The sequence below is a fragment of the Protopterus annectens genome, chromosome 7.part0 (assembly GCF_019279795.1).
Source record: "Protopterus annectens isolate FY-2018-M chromosome 7.part0, PAN1.0, whole genome shotgun sequence".
Taxonomy (NCBI): Eukaryota; Metazoa; Chordata; order Ceratodontiformes; family Protopteridae; genus Protopterus; species Protopterus annectens.
Window position 1 is genome coordinate 216826508 of NC_056739.1, and position 17975 is coordinate 216844482.

At 41.7% G+C, this 17975-nt stretch overlaps 1 protein-coding gene across 1 annotated transcript in view; it reads left to right on the forward strand.

Annotated features, from left to right (window-relative positions):
• CSDE1 (cold shock domain containing E1) overlaps positions 1 to 5069 on the forward strand; it is a 2062269-nt gene extending 2057200 nt beyond the window's left edge. The window contains exon 19 of the mRNA XM_044076154.1: positions 3220 to 5069. Coding sequence (XP_043932089.1) covers positions 3220 to 3267 — 48 coding nt within the window. The 3' untranslated portion in view covers positions 3268 to 5069. The remainder of the gene's footprint in view (positions 1 to 3219) is intronic.
• Positions 5070 to 17975: the final 12906 nt, after the last annotated feature.

Genomic DNA, 17975 nt, shown 5'->3' on the forward strand with positions numbered 1-17975 from the left:
AGGTCCAGCATGGATATTGCCTCAAACTTCTCAATTACTGACCCAACAAAACAGTCATATCCTGCACAGCCAACTCGGGACCTTAAATCTGGCAGCATGGTGGATAATGTAGCCATTCAGAGCACTCCACTTACAAAAGCTGTTATGGACGTTATCTTGGAGGCCAGAAGGCCCAGTACCAGAAAATCTTATGCAGAAAAATGGAAGAGATTCTCTGCTTGGAACCAGGAACAAGGCATAGACACGTGTGTACAAAATATCCCTCAGATTTTACAGTACCTAACTGAGATGCTAAACAAAGGCCTTTTTTTCTCATCTATTAAGATTCATGCCTCTGCCATTTCAGCCCATTACAATACGGAACCACCTATCTTTTCTCATCCTTTACTAAGGCAGTACCTCAGAGGGGCCAAAAACATTAGGCCTCCAAGGAGAGCACCAATTCCGGCCTGGGACCTCAAAAATGTTTTGGAAAAACTCCAATTGCCTCCTTTCGAGCCAGCATCAACAGCAGATATAAAATTCTTATCCTGGAAAACAGCTATGCTCCTAGCAATAACCTCTGCAAGACGAGTCTCAGAACTACAAGCATTCATGGCTGTGGAACCTTTCATCATTTTCCATCCAGACAGGGTTTCTTTGAGGACGAACCCTACATTTATGCCTAAGGTGGTGTCCAGTGTGGCCCTCAACCAAACCATTCACTTGCCAACCTTTTATCCTAATCCATAGAACAAGGGTGAGAAAATTCTGCATTCTTTGGACATAGGCAGCTAAGATTCTACTTGGACAGAACTAAAGCTTTCAGAAAGACACAGCAACTTTTAGTGTCATATGCTGCAGGTTCACAAGGAAAGGCTATCTCAAAACAGACTATTTCTAAATGGTTAGCCCATTGCATCTGTTTCTGCTGTTTTCAACATGGCAAATCAGTGCCTAAGGACATTAGGCCTCATTCCACCAGAGCAGCAGCCACTTCAGCAGCCTTCCTCAGAGGAGTACCAACCAAAGATATCTTGGAGGCTGCAACTTGGAGTTCTGTGCACACCTTCACAAAGCAGTACCATTTACCTCTTTATTCTAAGTCCAGAGCAGGCTTTGCCACTGCAGTTCTGCAGGGCCTCATAGCCTCTCCAAATCCTATTTAGACCAGCCACCCTACCTCAGCTTTGGGATGCAACCCGAGTTATGACTGCAACAGTGAAACACAATGAACATAGTACAGTTGTGTATCTACCATAAATGTAGATGTTCGAGTGTATTCACTGTTGCAGTCCAGGTTACCTACCCACCATCCCCCTTTTCTTTGCTGGGGCTTATCTACACTTCTCTATCCTAAACAACCTTTTTGGTGTATTTGCTTGTAGTTGAAGGACATGTTATTTTTGTACATGCATTTTTATTGGCATATTCTTTTAGCCTTCCAATTTAGGGGCACCTGACATCTGGGGCAAGAAAAACTGAAGAAAATTGCGTCAACTGCTTCTTTTATACCCCTGGCGCACTGAGGCCAGGGAAGAGGTGACAGCACCCGACGCCGGACCTAGACTTTGGAATCTGGCCGACTGTGGGTAGCCTGCCAGCAGGATAATCCAAGAGTAATGACTGCAACAGTGAATACACTCGAACATCTACATTTATGGTAGGTACACAACTGTACTTTTTTACCAAAGGGGGTGACAATGCACTTTTTGGCATTGAGCTTGAGGCCATGGCTCTGACACCATCTCCTCACTTGAGACATTGCCTCCTTGCCTTAGCTGGATCACCCTCAAGTCTCAACAGGCAGAGTGGTTGCCTGTTAAGGGGATACTTTGGAGTTCACAAATATAGGACCTCGAGGATGGGTAGCATGGGACTGGGCCAGAAGGCCTGATGGTAATGGCGGACAGAGAACAGTTGAACATAAATAAACTTCTTTCCTGCTTTTGCATCAATTAATTTAATTTCCTTATACAAGTACATGTATGTACATACTTTTCAGACAACTCTAATCCTCTGTGCTAAAGTATAAAAGTACGTATGTGTAATGTTATAGTGCCTTATGTGGAAAAGTGAAACTGTAAATGAAGAGAATATTCGTGTGTATGAATTGAAAACTGTTTGATACTGGAAATAACTGGAAGAAATGCTTTTACCTTTTATTTACTCAGATCTGTGCTGAAATGTCTCAGTTTCTCCTTTATGGGCCAAATGTTTTTACCTTTCAGAATGGAAGCCTGCATGTAAGATCTTAAGAATGTGGTTTAGTATGTAGTGGCAATTATAATAGAGGGTAGAGGTCAGCAATATCTGAATCAAATATTACTGTTTTCAGTGCTGATAAACTGAAAATTAATGACTGCAGATGCTTATGGATATTATAATTCTACTTCCCCATAGTTTCTGAACTCAGAATTGTTCCTTTTATCCTAAATGGCATTCTTTTCCTGACTTCTGTGGACTGCACTGCAGTGACTTACTCATATCAGTCTGAACTGACACTCTCTCCTGATATCAAAACCCTGTACATTTCTAACAAGTTCTACACACCTTTTTAACCTTGTTTCCTAAGCTTCAGATCATCTAAACATGATCTGTTTGTATTTAATGTACTGCACATTCTGTTAGCACACCAATACCTCTCAACTGTACAAATTTTCACAGAATGTCCAGATTTTTTCCTCATATTTTTGGTCTGTTTCTTAAATTGTGGTTTTCTGGCAAATCATTGAGGGTTGAAGTTAGAAAAATAGACCAACATTTGAGTTATTTCGTACCCTTCAAAAAAATTCATGCTACTGCAAAACCTGTTATTCCATCAACTTTAAGTTTGTAAGAGCAGTATTTAAATGCCTATATCCACCCGCAATTATTTATGGCTTTGTCCAGATTTCTTGCTGTAAGAAGTTGAGAGGAATGTAGCACACTTTATATCAGAATTCTTGACTGATTATTTCAGTTGTATATTTCACTGAAACATTCCTTTCTATTGAAACTGCATTCACTGAAATTGCATGTAAAATGAATATGTAAGCCTGCTTTAATATGGCTGCATTTCTAGACTTGTACAATGAAAATGCTGTGTTTGTCTAACAAACTACATTTAAGTGAAACGTGATCTTGTAATTTGCAAAAAAAAGAAAAATTTAAAGTGTGGAAATTTTTTTTAAAAAGCTGGTGGTCTTAGCACTGTAACTAAACCTCGTTTTTTTTTTTTTTTTTTTCTTCTCCTAATAGGGATTCAGCATAGAGAGAAAGATGCGTCAAGCTGGAGTAGTTGACTAATCATCGCCATCTAACTTGTTTCCTTAAAAGCACATTACTTAAGTACTATAACTGAGGGTGTGGAAAAGGAGTATGCATTGATACTCCATTCATCCTCTGAATCCTAGAATATCCTTATCTAATGTATAATTTTATGTACATTTTAAACGTCTGTCTTGTGTATATTTAAAGCTGAAAACAGTTAAAGATATACACAGTTGCAGGTGTTAATTGAGGTTGGAAGCCTTATAGATTTCAAACTGGTAGAGCTTTGTACAGATTTCAGTGCATCAAACATACTTTGGTAATTGTAGATTTACTTTGCCTGTGTACATCTTGTATTTTTTTTTTTTTTAATTCTGGGTAGCACAGGACTGATCTGGAATTCTGCACAGTTCACATTATTCCATTCTTATGTAAAAGAACATAATTTTATTGTGCACTACTGAATATAGTTAATACATTTTCATGTGCAAATTTGCTATTAGAAATACCATGCCCTGATGAAACCGTGAGTGCTTTCAGCTGCGTTGAATACTTTTGAAACTTCTTAGACTTGAAGATTAAAAACAATGCCCGCTAAACCAGTATATTGCATGATTTATGTTATGGTAAGGACCCCTTTTTTTTTATTTTAATGTTCTTAGCCAGATGTTTTATGTTTATTTTTCACTTGTACATGGTGCAGAATTCCATGTCCGAGATGTGCCACTGGTAGTCAGAAATTCTGTGCTACCTAAAGTGCAGTCCTGTAAACCCATTTTTGTTACACATAGTAGGACTGTGCCTGAAAAGGAGTGCTTTGATTTTGCAATCAGCTCATTGTACTGTGAAAGAACAAACCTAATCTTTTTTATAGGTTTGGATCAAGATGAAAATAGAGGGTTGATGTCCAAGTTTGTGTGCTGTTTTTCTTAACATTTTTATCAAGCTCTGGATGACAGTAGAATGGCTGGTCCACATACCACTTCATCTTGCCACCCGACACACCCCTCTGATAAACAGGAATTCATTTGTTTGTTGTAGAGAATATTGTACTTTACATGTGTACATAATTTAATGATCATCTGCTGTGGGAGATGGCAGACTTTGTAAAAAGGAAATGTATGTTTCCTGTCTTTTCTGTTAAAGAAAAGAACTAAAAGTAAAAATGTATTAATGTTTCCAAGTGTAACTTGCATAAGTTGTACAACAGTGTTAGTTTCCTATCAGTCGAAGTACAGTATTGGAAGTGGGCCCGGGTGGTGAGTTTATGTTGAGGGTGGTCTAGAGAGGATAGGAGGTTCTGCAGATGCTCACTACACTTTAATTTTGGAAGGACATTTTTTTTTTCTAATGCTTGTCCTTCCTGATGTTCAGTCTGGGAAGCTATGCATATAGTGTGTACTATGGCAAATTAAGTTATCTGCTTGATTGAGTGCAAAGTAAAATTCCTGAACTATTAGAACATTTGCATTAGATAAGCAAAGAGAGCTTATACACTGGGGAAGAAAGCATGTAGAATGGCTGTTAATTTTATTCTGAAGACACAGGCATTGTAAATTCAATTACTTATAAAATGCATTGTTCGTACTTTTGGAACTTGAGTGGTCTTGCAAGTTGATTTGTAAACTTTAACAAAAGCAGATTTCCAACTTCAGGAATACTTTTTTGTGAAGTTGGATTTACACTGTGCCCTCCAAACAAGAAAGACAGCTGCATGCAGGATCCTGTGTGTTACTCTTGCTCTATTTTCATGCAAAAATATATTTTAATTTCTGAGGATGGCCAGGTGAAATCTTTCTATTGAAACATTAATAAAAGTTGAAATTTGAATTATTTTATAAATGTGTACAGCAGTTATTTTTTCCCCTGTTCAGACCGTGTTTTATTAATTGATTTAGTATTTATGAAGACTTTAGTACACTTATTTGAAGAGTTGTCCTGTGCCAGGGTATCACTACTTGCTTTCCACCATCAGCCTATCAATGTTTTACGAACCTAGGTCTGTCTTCATGGTTAATCATGTGCCAGTCACTCCATGCTGTCATATCTTTTAAAAGTAGGTGACCACAATAACTTCTAGCAGAACCGTGGGTAGGGGTATGGCAAAGTGGTCAGCCATCCTGAGCACAAGGAGGACACAGTCTGTCATTAGTGCAGTACTGCCATTCATTTCTGTACCAGCATCTTTGAATGAATGCTGGTACAGAAATGAATTCTGATATTGCTTTTCTTTTGTTGTTGATGTGCTTGCTTCAGCAATTCCTGTGTTGTGTAACTTGTAGCAAGCAGCTTGCTTGCATCTTTCGGCTGCTCCCGTTAGGGGTTGCCACAGTGGATCATCTGTTTCCATTTCTTCCTGTCCTCTGCATCTTGCTGTGTCACACCAACCACCTGCATGTCTTCCCTCACCACATCCATAAACTTTATCTTAGGCCTTCCTCTTTTCCTGTTACCTGGCAGCTTTATCCTTAGCATCTTTTTCCCAATATACTCTGCATCCCTCCTCAACACATGTCCAAACCAGCATAATCTTGCCTCTCTGGCTTTGTCTCCAAATCTTCCAACCTGGGCTTAACCCTCTAATATACTTATTCTTAATCCTGTCCACACTTGTCACACCCAGTGCAAATCTTAACATCTTTAACTCTGTCATGTCTAGCTCTGACTCCTGCCATTTTGTCAATGCCACTGTCTCCAACCCGCCACTGTCTCCAACCCATATAACATAGTTGGTCTCACTACTCTCTTTTAGACCTTCTCTTTCACTCTTACTGGTACTCGTCTGTCACAAATCACTCCTGAAACTCTTCTCCACCCACTCTATCATGCCTGTACTCTGTTCTTCATCTCTCTTCCACATTCACCATTACTCTGAACTGTTGATCCCAACTATTTAAAGTCATCCACCTTCGCCATCTCTACTCCCTGCATCCTCACCATTCCTCTTACCCTCCTTCTCATTCACACACATATATTCTGTCTTAGTCCTGCTGACCTTCATTCCTCTTCTCTCCAGAGCACATCTCCACCTCTCCAGGGTCTCCTCCACCTGTTCCCTACTCTCACTACAGATCACAGTGTCATCTGCAAACATCATAGTCCCAAGCAGCTTGCTACACATTTTAAAAGTAGAAGAGCCCCCCCCCCCCCCCAAAAGGGTTGAGGAGCACTGAGGACCTGGCACTCCTTAGGCGACAGTGCTGCCATACTGGTGGACAGCCCTCTCTCTGCTGTTCAGGTTACAGTCAAGGGATGCCAGAACAGGTAGTGACACTGGGGACTAAATGACCCAGTTATGACTCTGATTTCCAGAGAGCTTTCCTTTTATCAAACTCTGATGCAGAGTGCATTGAAATAACTATGAACCAGGCAACGCAAGTGGTTCTGATGTCCTAGTTTGAGATACACAGGATAAAGGCAGTTTTCAGATTGTGTATTCATAACCTCAAGCTCAAATTTAGTAATAAAATCTGTTTTGCAGATATTCATAACTGTGTGACTTTCTGAGGTCTCTCCGACTTTTGACCATGTTGTGCACTTAACATTGTTTGGTTTGTAGCTTTCCTTATTATCTCATGTGAATGAACAGATAGTACTGCAGTCATCCATGGTTTTCACATTAATGTGTACATGTCCATATTTTTCCGGTAACTGAGCTTAGCTTCACATTCCTCCTTTCCTTCTTCCTGATGCAAGTGTTAATGTGATGGACAGCCTATATCTTGCTTTGTTCCGGACAGCGCTGTCAGCTCTGCCTGAAATTTAACTTAACAGATAGTGGCAGAAGAATAGAGAACCCCATCTTCAGAAGATCCTATCCTGAGAGTTGTCTAATGAAGAAATCTTTTTCTGACACCATCTCTATGATAAGAGCTTTGTTTCAAAAAAAAAAAAAAAAAGTGTGTATATATGTGTGTGTATGTATGTATGTATGTGTATATATATATATATATATATATATATATATATATATATATATATATAAGCTAGTCATATGGATTCCCCAAAGCCATTGGCTGCCCTCCAATTGGGATGCTTTTAATACTGATGCTTCTCCTGATTTACCAAGAAAACCTGACCGACTTTATAAGGTGCCAGACCCTCAGAAGACTATCTTTAGAAACCCCATTGTTGACCCCATTATTTCCCTGGGTGTGGAACATAGTTCAGAACCCCTTTCTGCATTTACTGCTGTCCCTAATGAAAAAGACAGGGGCTTTGACAAGTGGGGAAGAAATGTATGCCTCTTCCACATTAGCTTGTAGAGCGATCAACTTGTCAGACACATGTCAAAATATTTGATTTCTGTTTTTGCTGATGTACAACAATCTACTGCTAGCCAGCCTGTTGCTGGCACTAAAAAATAGTTTGTTAAGCATGGTCAGTTTTGCCTCCCACATTAAATGTACAAAAATGTGCATATGGTACAGTGAATGCTGTATCCAGAGCTTGGAGCTACAGGAACAGTAATGCACCCGGATGCTTGGGTAAGAAAATTTTCATTTTTGGAAATTCATTAGCCAAGGTACTAAAGAAGTTGAGGACACAGGAAATTTGTTGCAGGAGGTTAAAAACTATTGTATTCCCTGTCATAAGGTACCAAAGGAATTATCCTTCCAGCCCTGCTCCTTTCTTTTAGAAGCCCTTCAAACCTTCTCAGCAGAAATTCAAGAAATAGCTGGTACACTCTAAAAAGAGAGAGAATCCAAAGGATCCTGCCTTCCTTCATTTAAAAAAAAAAATCCTGACTACATTTGCAACGTGTTCCTCCTCCACCCCTGCAATCCTTGCTCTCTCCATCCTGGACATCCTCCAAAGCGGCAATCTTTCTCTGTCTTTATCTCTGGAGGCAAATAACATCAGATACTTGGGTACTGAAAATAAACAATAAGTAAAAATCAGCATGACTACTAACTCCATTGGGCATCTCTTCTGCAGTCAGGGATTCCTCTACTTCCAAAAGAACCAGAATCAAGTTTGTCCAGATCCTGTCAGATGTGTTATCCCAAGGAAGTAATAGAGCTGGTTTCTCCTTCTCAACAGGGAAAAGTATCTCTTTCCAGGATCTTCCTAGTACTCAAGAAGGAAGCCACTCAGAAATTAGTTTTAGACCTTGCAGTTCTAAATATCCTCAAGTCAAAGTCGAGAGTGCTACACTTGCACATTTTTTTCTTCCTATACTGTACCCCCCCCCCCAAGATTTACTTAGCCACTCTGGACCTCCGTGATACCTTATCTTCACGTCAGTATTCACAAATACCACAGAAATTATTTAAGTCCCTTAGTGTTGGCCTGTACTTCAGAGAAGTAGATGCCAAACAAGCGGTCCCAGGGCTGAACCCTGAGGTACTCCACTTGTCTGGAGCTGGATTTGGAGTCTACTACTTTTACAGTGTGGGTTCTGTCAGTAAGCCAGTTGGCAACCCATCGAGTGACATAAGGATTAATGCCCAGCTTAGTAAGTCTATCTAGGATTCCAGAGTGGGGGATGGTGTCAAAGGCCTTGGCGAGGTCCAAGTAGGCTGTGTGGACCGCCTTATCCTCGTCCACTGCTCTGGAGACAGATTCGAAAAAGTCAGGTTCAAGAGACAAGATCGGCCCTTCACGAACCCAAACTGGGTGGGGTCCAGTGTTTGAAGGTTGCCAATGTCTTTGTTTATAAGTTCCATGATAATACGTTCCATGGCCTTGCAGATCAGGCTCGTCAGACTGATGGGGCAGTAGTTCCTGGGATCCAAGGTGGATCCCCCCCTTGTGGAGTGGGGTAACTGTAGCTGTGTGCCACTCAGTGGGCACGAAACCTGAGGTGAGTCTATGATTAGACATGACACTTGGGTGAGGTGCTAGTTCATTTTGTAGTTCATGTAGTACACAGCCCGGGGTGTCATCTGGTCCCATGGATGCTGTATTCTTAGCTTTGGAGAGTGCGTTTTTTACTTATGTGGCCGTTATTACTGCAGTTTGGCAATCTTCCGGTATGGAAATGGGCCGTTTAGGGGGTGAGAGGGTGGTGAAGCTGGCACTGAATTGATCTGCCAGAATATTAGCAATATCCTTGGGATCAGTATATTTAATGCCATTTGCAGATCTGAGCATTTCCATTTAGATTCTTGACATAGTTATAGAATGCCTTGTGGTTGTCTTTGGAATCTTTGTCAATTTTATTTTCGTAACTAGCTTTGGAGGATTTTATGACTGCTCTCAGCTTCTTATTGAGGCTGGTAAGAGAGTTTTTTGCAACCTGGGATTTTCCCCTTTTTTCTGCAACAGTTTCTTCCTTTTGTTGTAAAGTTTGTTTATGGCAGGGGACAACCAGATTGGCTTTTTTTTTTTTTTTTTTTTTTTTTTGGAGGAGAGCATCTTGGTTCTGCTTGGGATGGCACGATTCATGCATGAGTGGATGTGCTCGTACAGTGCCTTAGTGTAGGATTCAGCAGTCAAACTTTCAGTTTCCGTCTGCATGGGTGTCATGAAGTTTTCACTTTTGACTTGAGTAGCATGAAGTTGGCTTTGGAGAAGTTTTTTTATGGAGGTTTCCTTACTGGGGGGGGGGTAGGATGTGGATGTTAAGGGTGATTAGCTTATGAGACCTGACCAACGAGGGGGTGACCTTAGGTGTGGAGCATCGATTTCCCATGTTGGTAAAGACCAGGTCTAGGATATTGGAGCCCCTGGTGGGACTATGGATTTAGTTGATCCAGGGCTTTGGAATTTATGCATTCCAAGAACCGTTGGGCAAAGGTGTTGTTACACGAGTAGTTTTCCAAGTTAATGACAGGGTAGTTGAAATCACCCAGTATTAGGGTGTTTGGTTGTATCTTAATATTTTCCAGTATGTTTAGAAAGGTGTAGTGAGAATCTTGGGGCATGGTGGGGGATCTGTAGCAAGCTAAAATTTGGATTTCAGTCTTACACTCCTCCACCTTTGTTTCGGTCCTGGTTTGGTGGCCGAAAAGTGTGTTAAGAGTAGTAGCCTGGTATTGCAGGGGTGCTCAGCCTTGAACCAGGTCTCAGTTACTGCACAGATATCGATGTTCTCCATTTTTAGGAGTGTCTTGAGAGAGAGCATTATGAGGTTTAGACTTCTAGCATTGAGTAGCATTACCTTCAGAATTTGCATGCTTGTACCTGTTACGGTGGTGGTTTTGTCCTTTGAACTTTGCCTAAAAAATGCACTATAAGGGGTGCCAAGAGCCTTAGCCAGTAACCTGAATCCCAGGGGCGACTGGTGCAGACCATCTCTGACAAAGCATCGTGGTCTGTCTATCATGTCGTCCTAGGCAGACAGATACTAGATCCCCTTTGAATGACACCAGAAGCTTAGCCAATTGTTGAAGTCAATCATTTTGTCCTTATAATGTGGTATCATTCTGGGTGAAGGCAGGATGCTACTCAGGGCTAGGGTCATACCTGCCTGGGCCACATGATCCAAGAGCTCTTCCATGTCTCTCCATGTAGTCCAGGGAGGTACGTCTCAAGTCATTCACTCCAACATGGACAATGACAGAGTCATATTTGTACTTGTTGTGGAGTGACTTGAGTGCATGTGTTATTTACTTCTCAATGAGCCTATTCTTCAGTCTAGGTTTCACATTAAATCAGAAAAAGTCTTCCGTGGTCCCCTTTCACAGGCTAGTCTTTCTAGGATGCCTTCTAGACGCATCCCTGATAGTAGCTTCTCTCTCTCAAAAGGTTTACTTCTGTCATCAGAAGTTCTTAAATCTTGATCAGCAGAGCAGTTCCACAGCAAGAGGATTCCACAGAATTCTGTTGCATAGAGTAATTAATCTTCATGATTCCTTTAATCAAACTCAACAGGAGGAGAATTCAGTGGTTTTTCAAATCCATCTGGATCCAGCATGTGAACATCCTTTTTTTTTTTCACTATTCCATTCCTAGAATTAATCAGAAATTCTGGTGGGTCAGTCATGTCCAGCTGAATGCAGGTCTCCCATTTTCTCCACCAATTTGTACTCTGTCACATTAAATGCCTCATTTTGCATGGGGACATTTTCAAGTGCGACGGTCCAGGGCATGTAAGAGCCTGATTTCAGGCACAGACTTTTAAGAAATGATGGCTCTGATGGTGGCTATGAGAGCCCTGAATCAGCTGTGAACGACTTGGCTAATTATCAGACAACCCCACATTAATGTGGTGCATAAATAAGGGAAAACAAGGTCCTAACACCTGTGCAAACCAACTATGGTGGCCTTGGGTGCTGGCAATTCAGCATATTCTCTGCCAACAGACAGCTTGCATTCCATTAGAGCAGAACACAGAAGCAGCCTTCAAGCAGCTCCTGGACAGACCCAGGATGTTGCACCCAGAGGTCTTCCAAGAGATTGCTTGTGGGAATCTCTTCAAGTGGATCTGTTTGCTTCTCATCACAACAGACAGTTAAAAAAGTTCTGTGCCAGCATACCTTGCCAAAAAAAAAAAATGGTGATTTATTTTCTTTCCCATGGACATGAATGTTCCTTTATGCCTCCTGCCTTCCTCTAATAACCAGCCTTCGATAAAGCTGCTTCCAGTAATCCCCTTTTATCCCAGACAGCATTGGTCCTCCCTTCCCAGGGCATTTACCAAAAACTTCCTCAGAGTGGACCTATTCACACAATACAATGGGATCTGTCATCCCTTTCAGCATTCTGAACCTACACCTGACTGTAGGGATGGTATGTGTTTGATCCCATTTAGGCACCTCTTTTCTGATTACATGCATCGCAGGAGGCTAGAAAACCTGCTACTGGGCAATTCCATTGATCAGCCACATAAAAACCAAATCCACTCGCAGAACAAAAAAATAAACTAGCAATTAACTGTACAGAGGCACTATGGTGAGTTCTTTTTTGGGGGATACTGCTGGTACAGAACAAAACAGAGTACTTCCAATAGCAAGTGCTGTTTGTGTGAAAGTGCTTCCAGCCAGTATCATAGCACAGTCTTATGACTGCAAGGGAGTTCCCGAAGGTGCTAGGATACATGGCTTTGGTTATTCTAATTATAACCTGGCTTTGGTCATTCTAATTATAACCTCAAAGCAAGATTGCACCTGAGGAAATTGTAGCAGTACTGAACATCTATGAGCTGTGGGTCATTACACCAGTATTGTAATGTAATACAAGTATGTCCTGATTTGGTTTTTCTTTGGCGTTTTACAAAAAAAAAAAAAAAGCTTTACATGTTTTGGAAACTGTACAAATTAGGCATCTATGTATCAGAGCAGTTATGTTCAGCCACCTTTTAGCTTTCATCACAGCCACTGCTCTGCTGTCTTCATCTGAGGCATCCTACAAACTTTAAGTGTAAGATTGCACTGTTTGCACTTTTTAACAGTATTTTAACTATATTTTCATTGTCGTCTGAATATTTCAGCTGTTTGTTGCTGATTTATTGCACCCTCTCTGCTGTAGCATAGGCTACGTTCTTAAGACTTGCTGAATCTGGTTCTGTTTGAGGACTAAACCAAGCTGTCTTTTCTTAGAGAGGCTCCCCTGCACTCTTGTGGCAGGAGTGTACAGTTAAGGACCAATCTGATTTTAGGTTGGTGGCACATGGCTCACTTTTGAGCTTATTATTGGTTAAAAAAAATTGCTGACAGTTCTTTTAACACAGCTCCACAGAGTTAGGCGACCATCCACTGCTCTGCTGTCTTCATCTGAGGCATCTGTTGCTCGTAGCGCACCATCGTGCAGTGGTGGTAACCATTGGTGGTCATGCACGCAAAAGCTAAAGTAGATACATCTTCCCTTACCTAGCTGCCCTTTTTCTGACTGAGGAGCTCCTCAAATTGGTTTTAGCTGCTCAGAGAGTACTTCAGCTGCACTTTCTGTAGTATCTGCCATTTGCACAGACCCAATATCTCCATACCTACAGTTGTATCCAACCCTTTTGACAGCACTGCCAATAATATAGACCCTTTATAGAGGCTCAGTTAAACCACACGCTTCCACTACATTCCCCTCCGAGGAAAGCATAGTTATACATTGCATTATGGATGGTCAGTTTTCTGCCCTTTCTCCTGCCAGGCCTGACTGACATGGGTATCCTGAGGCAGTGTAGCAATTGCTTCGTACACTGACAACCCACTAGTCCTAAATCACTCAAGTGCTATTTATGAGAGATGCATTTACCCTAGGAATCTGGAATCCTTGCTCTCTCACTCACAGAACGGTAACACTGCACAGGTTGGCAGCTTACATACTACACCACGTGCACATACCATGCACCCAACACACAAACCGTCATACACGGAGGTACTTGCCAGAAACCTACCCAGAAACCTCCAAAGCACAAGCATGTTGCACCTAACAGTACCTACAGCACTGAATACACACAAAACAGTAAGCACCAGTGTCTCACCAAAGAAGCCCTTAAGACAAAGTGCATCAAAACCAAACTTCATAGTCGTAGGCAATTCCATAGTGAGAGACCGATGTCCCACTCGCCAGGCTGGACAAGGTTATGGTCAGGTGTCAGTATCCATCAGATCACACACACACACTCAAGTCTCTCAGCACCAAGTACTGTTATGACTCCATCATTCAAGTTGTTGTGAATGACTTGAGACTTATGTCACTGGACTATATGAAGAGAGATGTGACTGAGCTCTCCGAATGTGTCCCAGGCAGGTATTTCCCTAGCCTTGAGCAGTGTTCTACCATCACATAAAGAAAAAATTATTGACTTCAATAATTGGCTTACTTTCTGGTGCTTTTCTAAGGGGATCTAGTTCCTGTCAGCCTGGGATGACATGGTAGATAGACCACGCTGCTTTACCAGAGATGGTCTTCAACTGTCACCTCTAGGCTTTCGGTTACTGGTGAAGTCATTTACCTCCCCCATAGTGCCTTTTTAGGCAATGTCCCAAGAACAAAATTTCCAGCATAAACTAAGGGTTATGCTGCTAAACACTAGGAGTTTAAATCAAAAACTTGCACGCTCTGGAAGCCCTCCTGTCCCTGGAGGATGTATACTTCTGTGCAGTCACAGAAACTTGGTTCAAGGCCAGAGAGAGTACACCAACTTTGCAAGGTTGCAATGCCTTCCACACTTTTAGACCACAAAAATGATCATGTGAGAACCAAAGGAGGAATATCAATTTTCATCAAAGGTAAATACACCACTAGATGGGATAACTCCATGGAGCAACTCCAAGTTCAACTAACAGTAGGAAAGGGCCCCCCTTCAAGTCTTCATTAGTTATAGGCCCCCCTCCATGAACCGAAATACCCACAATGCTTACTTGGACCTACTTGAGTAGCTCCAGTTACAACCTAACATCCTGGTTATAAGTGATTTTAATTATCCCAGCATTGACTGGGAAGCTTATATGAGTACCAGTATGCTCGACAAAGGTTCCTAGACTTTAACATAAATGCCCTGGAACAAATAGTATGCATTCTCACAAGGAGCTTAAGTGTACTTGACCTGGTCCTCACCACCATGAGTGACCATTGCGCTGCCACAAGTGTAGGACCCCCACTGGTTAAATCCGGTCATAAGTCAGTCACATTTGAAGTAGTGATAACACCTGAGCCCCTCTCTGGAGAAATCAGGTTAACAAATTTCACCAAAGCTAATTATAACCTCCTAAGAGATTATATAAACAGCTTTCAAGCTCTTGATCTAACACATGACATTGCCAACTATATTAAGGCGTACACAAATGCTCTGTATAAACAATTGTCTAGACACAGCTGTACCAGATAGGATCAAACCAAGATTCACAAGAAAAGACAAGCTCCCCAGTGGACTTTTGGCATTAATAGGTTATACAACAAGAGGAAGAAGTTACTGTCTAAGAATAGAAAGGTCCCATCACTGTAAGAACACCATCCTCTGCTTGAACAAGCAAATAAGACAGCTTGCAAAATCCTCTAAGGGTAAGCTTGAAAAGAGATTAGCAACCATAGGTAGTATATCCATAAGGCATTCTTCAACTACATCTGTAGCCTAAAAGGTAGGTCCCAGGTGTGTGCTGAACTAATAGTAGATGGCACCATGCACACTGATACTTCAAGAATGGCTAACGTATTAGTTGACAGGATTGGTGAAACTTTCACCCCCTCCCCCCGGTCCCCTCCAAACATACCCCAAAGCATACCTTTCACAGCTCTGCCACCTTGTATCTCCGAAGAGCAAGTCATTAGTGCCCTGTCAAAGGCCAAAAACACAGCCTCTATGGGACCTAATGGCATCCCAGGTTGTATTCTAAATGCTCTAAAACTTAAATTAGCAACTCCATTAGGTACTTTTATAACCACAGCCTGAGTATTGGATTTGTCCGTGCTGAATGGAAAACAGTAAGTCATCCTCCTTCACAAAATGGGCACATCAACAGACCCTGGCCCATAAGCTTAACCAGACTTATCTTTAAAGCAATGGAATGAATCATGGTGGACCTTATAAGGTTTTAGGTCACCTCCAACCCTAGATCTGACCCAGTCTGGCTTTGTCAGAGGCTAGTCATGCTTGTTAAACCTAGTGAATTTCTTTGAAAATGTTATCAGGGCTGTAGATGAAGGTGGTGGTGCTGCGGTAGCGTTGTCACCTCACAGTAAGACGTCCTGTTTGATTCTCAGCTAAAGCGTCTTCTGTGTGGAGACATGCGTGAATGGGCATACCTTCATTGAAGGTTGTGCGTCAGGGCTGGCAACTCAGCACATAAAAATGTACTGCCAATCATTAGCGGACCGGAGTTCCGCTGTGGTGACCCCTAACCGGGAAAAGCTGAAAGACACAAGATGAAGGTAAATCAGTGCACACAGCTTATCTTGATTTAGCCAAGGGTTTTGAGAATCCCACATTTGGGCATCATTGACAAACTCGCCCAGTTGAATGTCAACCCTTATGTTGTCAGCTGGGTTGCAAACTGACCCACCAACAGATAACTCAGTTAAAGTTGGGGACTCTACCTGTACCAGCAGACTTGTCTCCAGTGGGGTCCCACAGGGATTGGTGCTGGGCCCCTTGTTATTTTGGAATTCATTTCTCAGAAGTTCAGGCCAAAACAGAGTGACTGTGGCTGACTGTTTGCCAATAACTGCAAACTAGGTGCAATCATTAAATCCCCTAATGATGTCAGAATACTCCTGGAAGGGCTCATGCAGACTGATTGGTTCCAAAGCCATGGACTCAAACTCAGTTTAAAAAAAAAAATGCATTATCATCCCATTTGGCAAAAACAATACCCCTGCAAACTATCAAATAATACCCTAATTACAAACTCAGTTGTGAGAGACTTCGGAACACAGGTGGACTCTGACCTTAACTTTGACTACCACATGTCTATTGTGGTAAGGAAGGCCTTCTACGTAGTGCACCTCATAAGCAAAGACAATGTCTCAAGAAAGAAAGAAGTTACAACTCCCCTGTACTTCTCCCTCATCAGGCCAGTAAGAGTGTACAATGCTGTCTTTGGCATGTACCTTACCAGGCACCTGCAGCAACTTGAGAGACCTCAGAGATTTCTAACTAAGAAAATTCAGGGCCTCCAGCACGTCATATATTGACAGACTTAACTTGCTGTCAATGTAGTTAATAGCATACATATTACTTAGAGGTGACCTATGCCTGGCTTAGAGCAATTTCTGATCCAAACCTAATGGAAATGCTGCACATCTGCAAGTCGAATGAGACAAGTCATCTGCTTTAGGGACCTTAACCTTAATTGCAACATAATAGGACCAGCTGGAGAGAGACTTTTCCCAGAGCCTGCCACTTTTCTGGAACAGGCTATGATTTCACATCAGAGCCACTTTGGCCCTATTCAAGCGTAGCCTGAAGGACTGGTTGGGAAACCATAAATTTCTGCTGGGGATTTCACCTTTGTCCCTCTTAGATATGGGCTGTCATTGCCAAGATAGATTTTGAGGATAGGCAATTTTGGGGAGTACATACAGCTAAGCTTGTAATGACCTTTTTCCATCCAACTTCAGCCACGTTTTCATACTTTAGAATCCAAAGCTCAAGCTCCTACACTTACCCATAATCCCCTCCTGTCCCTAACATTACCTCCAATCTTGTTTGACACTTGTAGAGTGTGCACGTGATTCATGGTTCAGGCTAGTGTATTTTTTGAGTGTTTCAGAATACTTTTTTCTAAAACTTAATCTGTTTCCTTTGGTAATAGTCTCATGCTTCATTTATTAGTGCCCTTCCTTTCTCTAAGTTCATATTAATGACAAAACATATCTGTCGTGTTTAGACCCTGCTATTTTGCTAGTTTTATCTAGTATCCTTTGGTATCATTGTTAGTTTTTTTTTTCTAGTTTACACCTTTTTCTTTCTTTTTTGGCTGTATTATTTGAATGGCATTGTTAGTGGGGTTTTTTTGTGCTTGTTGAAAAGCCTACTGGATTCAAAAAGTATGTGGCTTGTAACCAAGCCAGTAGTAGCAACACAAATCTTTCCTCCCTGGGCCAACTATGCTGTGATCTTTTCACTTCTCCCATCAATTCCAAATGTAGCAGGCTCTCTGTTCTGATTCCTCTGCAAGGAGATTCCCCAAAACATTATTTGTCCATTATTGGCCCTCCAGTCTCATGTCTTTCTGCCAAGTTACCTAATGCCAACATTTTTACAGAAAATATTACAATGGAAGATCAAGGTTGTTGTCATTGCCCCTTTTTGCTCTCAGGTGTGATTTCCTCATCTCTGGCCTCATCTGCTACACCTCCAACCTTGGGCACTGGATTCAAATCCATACCTTCTATCTCACCCATCTGGAGTGCTTCATCAG